This window comes from Polistes fuscatus, unplaced genomic scaffold, assembly GCF_010416935.1.
Source record: "Polistes fuscatus isolate 324 unplaced genomic scaffold, CU_Pfus_HIC Scaffold6, whole genome shotgun sequence".
Lineage (NCBI taxonomy): Eukaryota > Metazoa > Arthropoda > Insecta > Hymenoptera > Vespidae > Polistes > Polistes fuscatus.
The window spans coordinates 3,023,244-3,039,385 of record NW_025113140.1 but is presented as its reverse complement, the minus strand read 5'-3'; the positions used below and the strand labels follow the sequence as shown (position 1 = coordinate 3,039,385).

The 16,142-nt window shown below is 28.7% G+C and overlaps 3 protein-coding genes across 7 annotated transcripts; 2 read left to right on the top strand and 1 right to left on the bottom strand.

The window, feature by feature from the left end:
* Nucleotides 1–9: 9 nt before the first annotated feature.
* LOC122523548 (protein unc-45 homolog B) lies at nt 10–3,836 on the top strand. Its single transcript, XM_043645372.1, has 5 exons — nt 10–428; nt 524–943; nt 1,063–1,392; nt 1,482–1,922; nt 1,993–3,836. The coding sequence occupies exons 2-5, from the start codon at nt 524–526 to the stop codon at nt 3,574–3,576; spliced, it is 2,775 nt and encodes a 924-aa protein (XP_043501307.1). The 5' UTR covers nt 10–428; the 3' UTR covers nt 3,577–3,836.
* Nucleotides 3,837–4,013: 177 nt separating this feature from the next.
* LOC122523560 (cell division cycle 7-related protein kinase-like) lies at nt 4,014–6,802 on the bottom strand. Of its 3 annotated transcripts, XM_043645401.1 has the most exons (10): nt 6,487–6,802; nt 6,007–6,199; nt 5,685–5,904; nt 5,496–5,589; nt 5,244–5,386; nt 5,055–5,166; nt 4,784–4,964; nt 4,540–4,689; nt 4,293–4,405; nt 4,014–4,196 (listed from the first exon to the last, which is right to left on the bottom strand). In XM_043645401.1, exons 2-10 carry the CDS (start codon nt 6,050–6,052, stop codon nt 4,065–4,067), a joined length of 1,191 nt encoding a protein of 396 aa, XP_043501336.1. In that variant the 5' UTR covers nt 6,053–6,199; nt 6,487–6,802; the 3' UTR covers nt 4,014–4,064. The 3 variants fall into 3 exon arrangements, with proteins under 3 accessions (XP_043501336.1, XP_043501335.1, XP_043501337.1); XM_043645400.1 differs by lacking the exon at nt 6,487–6,802 and having other exon boundaries at nt 6,007–6,461; XM_043645402.1 differs by lacking the exons at nt 4,293–4,405; nt 6,487–6,802 and having other exon boundaries at nt 4,096–4,196; nt 6,007–6,460.
* Nucleotides 6,803–7,014: 212 nt separating this feature from the next.
* On the top strand, nt 7,015–15,545 carry LOC122523546 (exportin-1). 3 transcript variants are annotated; one of them, XM_043645370.1, is made up of 15 exons: nt 7,015–7,713; nt 8,221–8,455; nt 9,434–9,628; nt 9,708–10,058; nt 10,148–10,867; nt 10,952–11,186; nt 11,303–11,466; nt 11,563–11,697; nt 11,807–11,950; nt 12,027–12,173; nt 12,281–12,529; nt 12,624–12,876; nt 12,986–13,236; nt 13,339–13,492; nt 13,732–15,545. In XM_043645370.1, the coding sequence occupies exons 2-14, from the start codon at nt 8,258–8,260 to the stop codon at nt 13,483–13,485; spliced, it is 3,189 nt and encodes a 1,062-aa protein (XP_043501305.1). In that variant the 5' UTR covers nt 7,015–7,713; nt 8,221–8,257; the 3' UTR covers nt 13,486–13,492; nt 13,732–15,545. The 3 variants fall into 3 exon arrangements, with proteins under 3 accessions (XP_043501305.1, XP_043501304.1, XP_043501303.1); XM_043645369.1 differs by having other exon boundaries at nt 7,015–7,266; nt 13,339–15,545; XM_043645368.1 differs by having other exon boundaries at nt 13,339–15,545.
* The last annotated feature ends 597 nt before the right edge of the window (nt 15,546–16,142 follow it).

The window sequence follows — 16,142 nt, the reverse complement described above, 5'->3', positions numbered from 1 at the left end:
TTTCTAATTGTAAATAAGAAAATTCTTGTGCCAAAGTTATTATTTTTTAAATACTAGTTGCATCTTTAGAAAAAAAAATAACCTTACATTTCTATATAGATTAAAACGGAATAAAAAAAAATACGTCCTTATCAACAAGAATTCTCGTCTATTTTTAAAAACTACGTTTCCGTTTAGCATGAGCCAAAGAAGTCAAAAATAAATTTTCGACTATCTAGTAACGTCTAGATACTTCTAATTTGCATTTAATATAATGCAAGAATAGTAACAGTGATAGAAAACTTTCTGACGCGAACTGTGCAAGTTTATAAGTGATCACTGCAGAAGTGATAGTTTTATCTAAGAAATTTAAAAACTTATACAATTAGACGTGTTACTTCATTGTGATCGCATAAATAAATAAATTTTCTCAACTAATAAACGTGAAAGTAAGAATTTATTTAATTTATTTATTTTTTACGTATATTGTTGTATAGATTAGAAAATATATAATAACATTTGATATATATATATATATATTAAGATGACAAAATCAACTTTAACACCGCAAGAGTGGAAGGAAAAAGGTAATGAAGAATTTAATAAAGGCAATTGGTCTGAAGCATTGAGTTGTTACACGAATGCTCTCAACCTTACAAAAGAAGAAAGTGTTGAGAAAGCTGTTTTTTATAAGAACCGTGCAGCAACGTATTTGAAACAACAAGATTATAACAAGGCGATTAATGATTGCAATGAGGCATTAAAAATTTGCCCCAAAGAACCAAAAGCTTTGTTTCGCAGATGCCAAGCTTTAGAAGCTTTAGAAAGATTCGAAGAAGCATATAGAGATGCTCGGTATATCATTTCTGTGGATCCTGGTAATAAAGCGATTCAACCTATCATTGCACGTCTACATGAAATTGTACAAGATCGACATAAACAGAATTCTCGTATTAGCTCAAGGGTATGTATTATTACTTGTTTTTCTTATTCATTTTGGTGTAAATATATATAATTATTCGAATTTTTATCAATATGTATACATATATTATGTATTTCTTAAATATGTGTATATGTATCTAGGTATCTCAAATGATTGATATAACTTTTGATCCACAATACGATAAAGAAAAACGAGAAACGGCAATAAATAATCTCTTAGTACTATCTCGTGAAAGAGCTGGTGCAGATATAATGTTTAACGAAGGAATAGCATCTAAAATAATGAAATTATTAAAGCTAGAAAAGAATGAGGAAATAGTTACAACTGCTATTCGTATTGTTGCTGAATTATGTAAAGAAAATATCACTAGAACTGAACAAATTTTAAATATTCTGGGTATACCATGGATCTTAGAAATGATCAATAGTAAAAATACAGAAAGAGTTAATGCAGCTCAATATTGTATGCAGGTACAATTAAAAATAAATTTTGTATTCATTTTTATAACATAAATATGCATGTGAATATATACATATTACTTATATGTTTAAAATTTCAGACCATATTAAACAGTTATAGTGGAATGGATAATAAACCAGAAACTAAACCTAATAAGGATTTATGTGAACAATATAAGAAAGAAATTGATACCATCTTATCTTGTTTAGTATATAGTACAACAAATAGAACAATTACTGGTCAAGCTAGGGATGCAATCATAGAAATTATAATGCGTAATATACATTACACCACCTTAAATTGGGCAGAACGTTTAGTAGAAATCCAAGGTTTGCAAAGGTTGATGGAAGTAGCTAGTGAGTTAGAAGAATACAAGTATGAGTCTGCAATGGACATAACTTCATCTACGCGTACTATAACAAGCGTTTGTTTGGCAAGAATTTATGAAAATATGTATTATGATGCTGCTAAAGAAAGGTTTAGAAATGCTATTGATGAATACATAAAAGCAAAATTGCTTACACCAGATATAGAATCAAAGGTAATGGCTTGATTTTATAATTTTTCTATTGATAAATGATTTATAATTAAAATGTTTTATATATTCACAGGTACGTGTTGTTGTTGCAATAACAACATTATTACTTGGACCTTTAGACGTGGGAAATTCAGTTGTTGCTAAAGAAGGTATTATGGAAATGATTCTTGTAATGGCAGGCACAGAAGATCCATTGCAACAGAAAGTTGCATGTGAATGTATCATAGCTGCAGCATCTAAAAAGGATAAAGCTACAGCTATAATATCTCAAGGTGTAAATATACTTAAAAAACTGTACCAATCAAAGGATGATTCAATTCGTGTACGAGCTTTAGTTGGTTTATGCAAATTGGGTAGTTCAGGTGGTACGGATGCAACCATTAAACCATTTGCTGATGGAGCGACAAAAAAATTAGCAGAAGCTTGTAGAAGATTTTTGATTAATCCTAAAAAACAAAAAGATATGAGAAAATGGGCCGTAGAAGGACTTTCTTATTTGACATTTGATGCTGAAGTTAAAGAAAAATTAATAGAAGATCGTGATGCCATTCAGGCTATGATAGAACTTGCCAAAACTGGAGATCAGTCTGTATTATATGGAGTAGTTACAACTTTAGTTAACTTATGTAATGCTTATGACAAACAAGAGATGATACCTGAAATGGTAGAATTAGCTAAATTTGCTAAACACCATATACCAGAAGAACATGAATTTGACGATCCAGATTTTGTAAATAAAAGATTAAATACTTTAGCTAAAGCAGGTGTAACCAGTGCTTTAGTCTGTCTTGCTAAAACAGAGAGTCAAAATAGTAAAGAATTAATAGCACGTGTTTTTAATGCATTATGTAGTCAACAAGAAGTAAGAGGAATTGTTGTACAACAAGGAGGTGCAAAAGTTCTTTTACCTTTGGCTTTAAATGGAACAGACAAAGGAAAAAAACAAGCTGCTCAAGCATTAGCTCGTTTAGGCATTACAATAAATCCAGAAGTAGCATTTCCTGGACAAAGAATCATGGAAGTTATAAGACCATTTCTAAAGCTTTTAGATCCAGAATGTTCGGCATTAGAAAACTTTGAAGCATTAATGGCGTTATGTAATTTAGCTGGTGTTAGTGATACCGTTAGACAACGTCTTCTGAAAGAAGGTGCTTTTTCAAAGATTGAAACGTATATGTATGAAGATCATGATATGTTAAGACGTGCAGCTACACAAGTAATAAACAATTTAATAATGTGCGAAGATACAATCAAATATTTTGAAGAAGAAAACGACAGAGTGAAATATCTTGTGATTCTTTGTGAAGATGAAGATGAAGATACAAGTTTAGCTGCATCTGGAGCCTTAGCAATGTTAACATCAGTAAGCACCAAAACTATAGAGAAAATTTTTGATGTAAAAAATTGGCTAGAAGTACTACGCTTTTTGCTTGCTAATCCCAAATCTGAAATACAATATCGAGGTTTAATTATTGTATCAAATATGATTAAAAGCTCACAAGATGTTGCTGCAAAGTTGGTTGAAACAGATATAATAGAAATTTTAATGGCTTTAGTAAAGAGCGATACTGTGAAAGATAAAAAAATTAAAGATCTAGCATCAAAAGCCTTAGGAACTGCTGCTGATTGGAAACTCATTCTCCCTACAGCACCATAATATTTTAATATTTTACTCTCATTACAACAGGAGCAATCATTTTAATGAAAGTGCCTTATAATGTATTCAGTGATTCATTAGAATTTCTTACGCATGTATATTGACACATGTACATAATATGCATTGTACTTATTTCATTTCATTACATAACTTATATTATTTATGCATATGATTTTGCAAATAATAAATATAAATAGATTCCGTGCTTATTTATGTATTATATGGCATTGTTACTTAATAACAAAATCAGGTCATTAATCTACAAGAAGTATATTTTGTATTTTTACAAAATTTGATTTTATTTTACCTTTTAAAATTACTCAACACATAAATTATTATATAAAATACTGTATAACTCTTATACATATGATGAAAATAATATTTATTTCAGTAGTTAACAAAATGTATAAAAATTATTTATTTATCACATAGTATGTATATATACATATATTTTGTTTTGTTTTGTTTTAAAAAGATATAAAAACTATTTATAATGATAATTTAAAAAATGGATGATCTAAAGCTTGTTCTGCCGTAATTCGCGTTTTATGATTTACATCTAAAAGACTTGTTAATAGTTGGTATGCTTCTTTTGGATATTGTTCAAATGATGATGATATCTAGAAATTGGAGAATATATTTTTCATTAAATTTAACTAATACATAATGCTCCCTTTAAAAATCATGGATAAAACAAAACAAAAGAATAAAAATACCTTGTTTTTATAATTACTGGTATGTGGTAAATCTCTGTTTCTTTTTTGTAATTTTTGACATAATGTCATTAAATCAATTCCTGGTAAATTTTCACTAGTAATAAGTTTTTTTCCTAAGTTAATAAATAAAATAAATAAAAAATAAAGCAATTGAAAACTAATTTTACAATAATTTAATTTTCAAAATAATTGAAACAAAAACCAAAGTTAAAAAAAATATATACATATATATATATTAGAAATTTACCTAATTTTTGTGCACAATGTTGTAATTTCTGTGTACCAAATATTGATATTATTTCTGCTAAGGCTGTGCAATCATCAGGCGACCGGAAAAAAGGCTGGGTACCACTTAGGATACATAACATTATTATTCCACTTGCCCAAATATCGATTGCTAAAATTTATATACAATAAATGGTTTTAATATATTAATTGGTATATAATATATTAATCATTATTTTAAAATATAAATTGTTTGTAATTTATACCTGGTGTTTGTAAAGAATATTTCAAAAGTACTTCAGGAGCTCTAAAGCCTGGAGTGCCTGCTCGAGGTGCAACTTGGGATCGTTTATTTAAACATAAAGAACAAGTTTTAGGTTTTCCAAAACATACACATTGATCATTCATGTAGATTTTTTCAGAAGTACAAGATACATTTTTGCTATTCTGCGAATACCAAAATTTATATGAGAGAAATATTCGACATTAAGTAGTAGAAATTAATATGAAAGTAGATTATTTTATAAAAACACTTACTTCATCATATCTTTTTCTTTTTACAGACTGCACTGTACTATTTAAAATTTTCTGATCATTTAATGTTGGTGGTGTATATTTTTGAGCTAATCCAAAATCAACTAATAAATATCTAAAAATGTTTACTCTTATTTAGATTTTTATTTAACAATTGATTAATAAATATATATTGTCTTTTAGTATAATCACCTTTTATTAGAGCGATCATATAAAAAATTACTTGGTTTAACATCTCTATGTATTATATTAAATTGATGTACTCTGCGCAATGCAACTAATAATGCTTTCATGTAATCCCTTGTTTCTTGTACTGTCATATCTTGAATGTATTCCTAATTAACATGTTTTAATTATTAATCAAACTTACTTTTTCATAATAAATTTGCATTAAAAAGTATTATTGCTATAAATATTATGTACAAGATAAAATGTTAAACTTACAGAAAATTTATCATGCCTCATATATGGCATTACAAATACAACAGATCCTTTATTTCTTAAACAAAATTCTAAACCAACAACATGATCTTGACCTCTAAAAAATCATAAGATTTTAATATAAAGATATATATATATCAAAGTAATATTTATAGCTATTTATTATTTAAATTAATTTCCATTAGTATTTACCCGATTTGCTTTAAACATTGCAATTCACGTTCTATCTTTTCTATATGGCAAGTAGGTACCAAATGTTTCAATGCATATTTCTTAGAACCATCAGATGATTTTAAAGTAGCTAAGTAAACAGAACTAAATGTACCCTCTCCAACTTTTCTATGTATATGAAAAATATCTTTTAACAATGGTATACTATTTTTAAGAGCAATAACCTTTTCATTATTTTCATCTAAATAAAATGTATCTTTTATTAGAATTTTGTATACTTATGCTACATATTTATTTACTATTTTTATAAAACTTATAATTACTACAATATATATGTCCTTGCCTTCAATATCTTCTTTTTTATGTGTATATAAATTTGTAACATCCATAGTATTAAATTAATAAATATATAATTCTTGTATTCAAAAAAAGGTTCAGATAATGAACTTATGATTAACCTCACTTATGTTCTGAAAGGCCTTTTCAAACATATTTCAATATTTCTTTTTATACTACGTAATACTTGCCAATAGATGCTAAATCAAAAAATTTCAAATTAACTTAACTTTTAAATCTTCTATAGACCGATGTTTTTATATAACTACTTTTCTTTAGTTTGAATCAGAAACGTGTCAACATAAAGCTGCATAAGTGCAGCTGTGCTTTTGAATAGTTTATGAGTATAAAGATATTCAGAAAAATACATGATAACGATTAGATTCTTATAGTAAAAAATAATATTATATTTAGTTTATTATTTAAAAAAATACAAACATTCAATAAATGTAATTTAACATTTAAAATTAATAGGATGAATAATTACTTTTCAATATCTTTTATTTGTCAAAATAATTCTTTGGCAGTTACATATATGCGTCTTATTTAAATGTTATATAATCGTAATAATTGTACTATAAAGACTAAGTATGATTGGAGCTTTCTAATCTATTCTTCATACAAGCCAACGTACAATTGGTTGAACTTTACTTTGTCTTGTATGCAATCGTCTTCAATGATATTCAACAATCTCTCTTTTCGATCGGCAGTTTAGATATTTAGCATTAAACAGTTAAACAAACATTTACTATTAAATAAAACAATCTCTTTTAAAACAAACCAAATGAAAAAAGAATTATATTATTTAAAAATATCATCTTTAAATGAAAAGTAAAACATATGAATATATACAATAGAAAAGAAAATTATTTTTACTAGGAATCGTAAAAATTCTCTTAATTTTGAAAATTAACATAAACAAAACGATAATAAAGATATAAGTATGTATGAATGATTGAATATACATATTCTGAAATTAAAACGGAATAAAGTGGAATAAACGTACATCTTATGAAGTCACGTGACGTCATTAGATGTTCCTCAGAACGTTGTTTATATGTTACGCGATTGGTCGAGAAAATTCGACGCATCCAATCACGTCTTTCGTTGCTCCGCAATGGTCACGTAAACTTTTCGGCCATCTTGTTATTTTCGAAAATCTCGAGGTTGGGTTTCGGCGACAACGCAGTGTGGCCGTTTTTCTTGTTTCTCGCTATGAGTGAGTGAAAAAAGGAGTGTAGTCCCTTTTGGAATCTATGAAACGAAGGTACGATGAGTTTAAGGTTTGATGGGAAAGATTGAATAACTTCAACGACGAATGGCACCTTTCTTCGTTGACGAACATCGCAAATGTAGCAAAAACGGATGAGGAATGAGCGAGAAAGAATGAGAGAGAAAGCCGAGAGAAAGAGAGAGATAGAGAGAGAAAGACGTGCGAACGAACGAAGCGAGAGAGTTAGTGTGAGTGAAAGAGCGCGAGGGGGCAGGGGTGCACGGAAGTAGGGGGTGCTGTGTGGGACAGAGAAGAGATGATAAAAAGGCGGTGAGGAACGGCGAGTGTGTGAAACGAAGAACAAAATTATTCGCGCGCGGGAATCAGCAGCGGTGTGTTTAATCCTTTTGTGCTTGTGATTTGCACGAAAAGGTCGTGATTATCAGTGTGGAACGTGTGTTTTATACCTTTTTTGAGAATCTGCGTATGAGAGTCATTGATGTAGGTTTAAAACGATACTTTTGACTTCGATCTACGAACAACGACGCAGCGGGGAAATCAGGCCCGGGCGACCGAAATGCCGCAGATTTTCACTGTTTTCTCTAATAATATTTTTTCTTCTATTATATTATTATTTTTGTTCTCAATTATATCTATTAAATTATTTATTTATACATTTTAATAATGACGAAATTTGTTTGAGATTGTCAAATGTAGGTTAGGTTGGACGGTCGCAGTGCGGTGACCTCCCTCGCAGAAGTTGGGAATGATTTTCTTCTTTGCATTTGATTTTGTAACACACTATTACTACTAGTGTAGTTTTAATATACGTTATAAATTATAAAAATGATGATTTATTTTTTATCATAATCGTTAAAGTAATTAGTCAGAGAAAATCATTTGCTGCTTATATCTATTCATAAATTTACTTTAATATATGTATGTTATTTTTGCTCTATGTACACAGAGTTATATGTAATTATATAAAAAAAAATTTGTTGTGTTTAGATTAAGTGTATGAAAGGAAGAAAATTTATACTACGGAATGGCAACTTTGGCAGAACAAGCATCCAAATTATTGGACTTTAACCAGAAGTTGGATATAACGCTTCTTGATAATATAGTAGGATGTATGTACACTGGAATAGGTGAGCAACAAAGGGTTGCGCAGGAGGTTTTAACCACCCTTAAGGAGCATCCGAATGCATGGACTCGTGTAGATACCATTCTAGAATATTCTCAGGTAATTTTGATTATGATATATTAAAACACAGGTATCTGCGCATATATATTTATGGTGAGATAGATCATCAGATAATATATGTATCAAATATAATTGCAATAGTACTAGTATGCAAGAACGACATGCTTGATAATATTCATACGCAATAAAGTATTCGTATTAAGAAAGTAGAATTTAACTTGAATAAAATCATTCCTATAGAGTAGCGTGCAAAATGTAGTTAATATTATTAAACATTACTGTTCAAAATTTTATATAAAAAATTACAAAATTGCTTGTAACAGTTTGGAATATAGACAGATATTTATTAAAAATTCATGTCTATACGTATTGTAGAAATACTGTATAGCTATAATTCAATTGAACAGTATAAAAGAGGATAATTTACAGAAAAAGAAGATTAAAGAATCTAATTCAGTATTTATCAAATATTAAGCGTAGAATGTAATAGTAGCAAATTGCATTGTTATTTTTTAATACTTAAATTTCATAAAAAATTGTAATTTATGATATAGTAGCATATAGTATTTTCATATGTATATAATAATGTTCAATTCATTAAAATTTTATATCTCATGAAGTAATATATAATTAGAATTTATTGTTATTGAAAAATTGATGAATTCTTTATCTCAAGAACATAGAGATTTAGAATTTAAAATTGTTAGAATGTTTAATTAGCATTTTTACTTTTTTCTGAATTAATTACCTATAAAACATCCTATATTAATTTGTGTTTCATTAATAACACATTACAAATATAAATATTTATTTTAGCAATGATTCATATAATGTTAAAATTAGAAGAGGTGGTAAAATTCATAATTGACATAACAATTTATTCAAAATTTACGAGTTTGTTATTTCTCGAGTCTCATTTTGTGCCAAAAAAATATGTTTGGCAGTAAATCAGGAAGAATATTAATCATGTGTTTTCATTTATTATTTATTTATTATTCTATTTCACCTTTACTACAGAATCAGCAAACAAAATATTATGCCTTGCAAATCTTGGAGCAAGTAATTAAGACACGGTGGAAAGTACTACCAAGAAATCAATGCGAGGGAATAAAAAAATATATCGTAGGCCTCATTATAAAAACTAGTAGTGATCCAGAAACAATGGAAGCTTCTAAAGTTTATCTCAATAAATTGAATATGATCTTAGTGCAGGTAATGCAGTATAATGAATATTAATTATTATTACTAACATAATTAAAAAATTTGAAATCATAATAATATTGAATTATAGGTATTGAAACGAGAATGGCCAAAAAATTGGGAATCTTTTATTAGTGACATTGTTGGAGCGAGTAAAACAAATGAAAGCCTTTGTCAAAATAACATGGCCATTCTGAAACTTCTTTCAGAAGAAGTATTTGACTTTTCTAGTGGTCAAATGACGCAAACAAAAGCTAAACATTTGAAGGATACAATGTGTAGTGAATTCTCACAAATTTTTCAACTTTGTCAGTTTGTAATGGATAATTCACAGAATGTACCATTGGTAGCAGTTACTCTGGAAACGTTATTAAGGTTTTTGAATTGGATACCACTTGGGTATATTTTTGAAACAAAATTGATAACTACATTAATATTTAAGGTACATAATTTTTATTTATTAGTATTTACGTTCTTTTACTTATACATTATTACATATATATAAATATATATATTTTTTGTATTTTTCAGTTTTTAAATGTTCCAATATTTAGGAATATTACACTCAATTGTCTCACAGAAATTGCTGCTGTTACAGTAACAAGTTATGACGACATGTTTGTTGCATTATTCATTAATACGATGCAGCAGTTAGAACAAATGCTTCCACTTGAAACTAATATTAGAGAAGCATATGCAGTTGGGCAAAACCAAGAGCAAAATTTTATACAAAATTTGGCAATGTTTCTTTGTACTTTTTTAAAGGAACATGGTCAATTGATAGAAAAGAAACAGTTAAATGAAACATTATTAAAAGCCTTGCATTATCTTGTATTAATCTCAGAAGTAGAAGAAGTTGAAATATTCAAAATTTGCCTAGAGTACTGGAATGGTTTATTAGCTGATTTATATAAAGATCATCCATTTGTGGCACCTGCACCTTTGTTTGCGTCCAAGAATATGGCAATTTCACATAGGAGAGTCTTTTACTGTACAGTTTTGACTAAAGTCAGATATATAATGATCAGTAGAATGGCTAAACCAGAAGAAGTTTTGGTGGTTGAAAATGAACATGGTGAAGTAGTACGAGAATTTATGAAAGACACTGATTCTATTAATTTGTACAAAAATATGAGAGAAACTCTTGTATATCTTACTCATTTGGACTGTGTGGATACTGATCGTGTTATGACGGAAAAACTCCAGAATCAGGTTAACGGTTCAGAATGGTCTTGGAAAAATCTCAATACGGTAATTAATTTTTTTAAAGGGGTAATATTTGTCATAGTTAATATTTCATCAATCTTATATAATACTTTTTTTTTTGGACATTAGCTATGCTGGGCAATAGGTAGTATTTCTGGTGCAATGCACGAGGAAGATGAGAAGAGATTTTTAGTGACAGTAATTAAAGACTTACTTGGATTATGTGAACAAAAAAAGGGTAAAGATAATAAAGCTATAATTGCCAGTAATATTATGTATGTTGTTGGACAGTATCCACGATTTCTTAGAGCTCATTGGAAATTTTTGAAAACTGTTGTCAATAAGCTCTTTGAATTTATGCATGGTAAGTAATGTATTAAAAAGTTTAAACTATACATTGTTAATTATTTATTATATTAACTATTTATATATATATAGAGGAAATGAACATGTATTAATATTCTTTAATAATTATTTTAGAGACACACGATGGAGTACAAGATATGGCCTGTGACACATTCATAAAAATAGCTTTAAAATGTAGGCGACATTTTGTTACAACACAGGTTGGGGAAGCATTACCGTTTATTGAAGAAATCCTTTCAACAATTAGTAGCATTATTTGTGATCTTCAGACTCAGCAGGTAAAGTCTTAGTTTAAGGATTTTATTAAAATTGTTAGTGATGTAAAAAAATATTGGAAATCGTTACACACATTCATTTTCATTTACATTGTATAGGTACATACATTTTATGAAGCTGTTGGTTATATGATTAATGCTCAAACAGATACATTAGTTCAGGAACGACTAATAGAAAAATATATGCTTTTGCCCAATCAAGTTTGGGATGATATTATATGTCAAGCTTCAAAAGTGAGTTTAATTTTCATAATTTAAATTTAAAGATTAAAAATCATTAATTCTAAACAGATTATTTAATATATATGTTCATTATATAATATTATATGGATTCTCATTTCAGAATGTTGATGTTTTGAAAGATCCTGAAGCAGTTAAACAACTTGCTAGTATTTTGAAAACAAATGTTAGAGCTTGTAAAGCTCTAGGACATCCATATGTGATACAGTTAGGAAGAATATATCTCGATATGTTGAATGTTTATAAGGTAGTAATATAAAATGTGATATATGGTTAATGCAACAAGTTCAGAGGAAATGATTTAACAAATATTAATGTTTTAGGTTATGAGTGAGAATATAAGTGCTGCAATAGCTTTAAACGGAGAAACAGTAATGAAGCAACCTCTAATTAAGAGTATGAGAGTAGTAAAAAAAGAAACACTAAAATTAATATCAGATTGGGTTAGCAAATCTATCGATCCACAAATGGTATAGTATTATCATTTTTTATAGATGAATACTTTTTAATTTAGGAAGGGCACAAAAATGCGTTTAAAGAACGTGTTAACAAAAGTCTTCATTCTCAAACATTTTAGGTACTAGAGAATTTTATACCACCATTGTTAGACGCAGTATTACTGGATTATCAAAAGACAAATGTTCATTGCGCTAGAGAACCAGAAGTACTCAGTGCTATGGCTACTATAGTAAATAAACTGGAAGCTCATATCACAAGTGAAGTACCTAAAATATTTGATGCTGTATTTGAATGCACTTTAGAAATGATTAATAAAGATTTTGAAGAATTTCCTGAACATAGGACGAATTTCTTCCTTTTATTACAGGTAAAAATAATAATAATTAAAACAATATCATAATACATATGTTGTGTAATATCATGACTAAATACTTCTGATCAATTTTTTGTTTTTCATTTAGGCAGTGAATAATCATTGTTTCCCCGCATTTTTATCAATTCCACCAGCACAGTTCAAGCTTGTGCTTGATTCTATTATTTGGGCATTCAAACATACAATGAGAAATGTAGCTGATACAGGATTGCAGATCTTATTTCAACTTCTAAGAAATATTGAGCAGCATGAACAAGCTGCACAAAGCTTTTATCAGACATATTTTACAGATATTCTTCAACATGTATTTAGCGTAGTTACAGATACATCGCATACCGCAGGTAAAATTATTTTGCATTACTGTCTTACATTGTAGATATTATATCTATATATATTATTTATCTGTTACATTTATATTTGTATAGTATACTTATTAATGTTATTCTATAGGCCTTACAATGCACGCTACAATTTTGGCGTACATGTTTACATTAGTTGAGTTAGGAAGAATACAGGTACCGCTTGGACCTATGCCTGATAATACAATGTATGTTCAAGAATTTGTAGCAAGATTACTCAGGACTGCTTTTCAACATTTGACTGATAATCAGATTAAAATAACTGTACAAGGTTTGTTTAATCTTGATCAAGACATCCCTGCATTCAAAGAACATTTGAGAGATTTTCTTGTAGAGATAAGAGTAAGTATTAATCGATGGTATTTTTGTTAATAATAACGTGAAAGTTGTTAATAATAGTAACGTGAAAGAAAATTTTTGTTAATTTGTATCTTTTCTTTTTAGGAATATACTGGTGAAGATGACTCTGATCTTTATTTGGAAGAAAGAGAAACAGCTTTGCGATTGGCTCAGGAAGAAAAAAGGAGACAGCAAATGGCAGTACCGGGTATTCTCAATCCTCATGAGTTGCCGGAGGAAATGCAGGACTGAATAAACTGTAATTCTTGCCTAATATTTTGTGCAAGATCAAACGACAAACACTATGATGTAGAAATTATTATATCTGCAACTACTCTCACAACCACCACTACTACCACCATCACTACTACTACCACTAGTACAGCCACCATCAAAGTGGATACACATTGCATATTTATTAAAGCCAAGTTTAAAATATCACACTCTTGTTAATGAGGTAAGCCCAAAACATGGTGACTGTTTGTTTGTCTGTTATAGGATTTTAAAAGGAAACGAATTTCTGTTGTGGAAAAAAGTGTGAATGCCTGCTTAACGATGCTATTTCATGTATAAGAAGAGGTTACTTCTCAGAATAAATTATTGACTGATATTTGTGTAAGAGATGACGTTCGTACATCAACTGCCGATAATTAGTGGATAGAAAGAACATGGCAGAATTTTGTAATGAGAAGTTTGTTGCTAAGAGACAGAGTAAACAATTTTTTGTATTAACAGCAACAGCACCGTACATGTGACAACAATGCATTTAATAGTGCTATGTGATAGTTGCATCATCTGGCTCAATGAACACAGTATACTATATGACATTCTTACTTTTACATAGGAGAATTGTGATGTACTGTGCTTTGCGAAATCGTACTCTTTCTACAGTTTTGGTCGTATGAGTCTGTTCTAAAATGAAGATTGATATGTATGTGGAGTCATGTGCGAAAAATTCTGCTTATACATTGTCAAATGATTTTGTTATAATATAGACTCTACACACAGAGAATTCTTTTTGATTCATTATTAACTTATGATCGCGAAAGAATTCAAATTACATCCTTTTAATTTGATAACTCATGAAATCTTGTCCTAAGAAATATATTATTTTATTTAATTGCAAGTATTAATTGATAAATGAGTTTTTCCATCACCTGCAAAAACTAAGACTTATGTTTTACTGAGTTGCTCTCTTATATATTTATTACTGACTTTAGTATCATTTATTATTTAGAGTGAAATATCGTCTTTAAATTTTTTCCCTACACTTTTCTTTTTTTTTTTTTTCCTTTATGAAGGCAGCTAATGTCTATTGATTTATATGTGTATATTCTAAAGGATATTAGATTTTAGGTGTGATACATAATTTGATACATACATAAAGAAGTACAATGGATATATAACAAAAAAAGAAACAAAACTACCCTAAGATACATGTGATATACAGTTTCACGTGCATATAGTAAATACTTGGCCATCAAGAAATAACAAAATGCACAGAGCTATGATAGCTGCATGACTTAATGTATTTAGGACAAGTACAAGCGAACTTTAAGTACAATAAAGGATGAAAAATGATTTTGCATTAAATAGTATCGTCGTAGCAGGCTTTTGAGATAACATAAATGTCCTAGATGAATGTGTGTTTTTATCTGCGTGCTGTTGCACTGTAATGGCATTATAGTGCAACATAGTAAAGTGACGTTTTACTGTAATATTATAATATTATGCTGTATATATGATCCACTGCAGGCCGTGAAGTGGCATCTTGTAAATGAAAATTAATCACAAAAATACTAGCATTTGTTTATGCTCCACTCTTGCTCAATTCATTGTATATTTAAACACTTAAAAATCAATGATTTTAAAGATATCCAAGTAAAACTGTTCCACTTATTATTACGTTCCACTTAATATTGTAAGTTACAAAATATATGGCAACCATTTTTAAACTATTGAAGGGTAACATTAGCTGGAAGGTGAAGTTTATAAAATGTACAATGTATGAATCAAAATTGATGAAATATTTTTTTCATAATTAATATGCAACATATATGTATCTTACTAAATTACATTCGTTAAGTTCATTTACTATCGGGGCCATTAAACAATAAGTATTTGATCTGATTCAGTTAGTTTCAATAATAAGTAATACTGTACCTAATATTCAATCTTAATTAAAATATGAACTCTTAATCTTTTTTTTTTTTTATATTAAAGGAACGTTTATAGATACTTGAATGCTCGTGACAGACAAAAGTTTTTCTTAAGAGAGAGGGGAGAGAGAGAGAGAGAGAGAGCGAGAGAAAGCGCGAAAGAGAGAGAGAGAGAAAGAGCGCGCGCGAGAGAGAGAGAGAGAGAGAAATAAAATAGGGTCTTAGAGAGTACATATAACAAGAATTAATTAGAGTTCCAAAGTAAATATAAATGCATCACTTATCATTTTCATTGTGTAAAATTTAAATAACAAGAAAGTATAAATATTTTCTATAAGTATTACACTGTTTTATAATGTGATGTAGGATTGTATGAAGTTGGCACTCTTGATGAATGTTTCAACGTTCTTATTCTTTTTATATGATCTAGCACTTTATATGTGATTCTCGTGTGACTGCATAATATTTCAATGTCTTACATAAATTCAAATGTTATGTAAATGATCTATTGTAGTCCTAACTTATCAATGCTGTAAATTACATTATATTTGTCTTGATTCAGTTACGTTTAATAATTGAAAGATTTACATGCTTGATATTATCATATAAAGTGTGTTGATGGATCACTTCAAATGTTAACTAAATGTCACTTTTCCATCAATAATTACAATAAAAAAATAGTTTACTAAAGAGTTTGTAATTTGAGAAAATAATAATAATTCTGCACGATTATATCTATTCATCAATTTT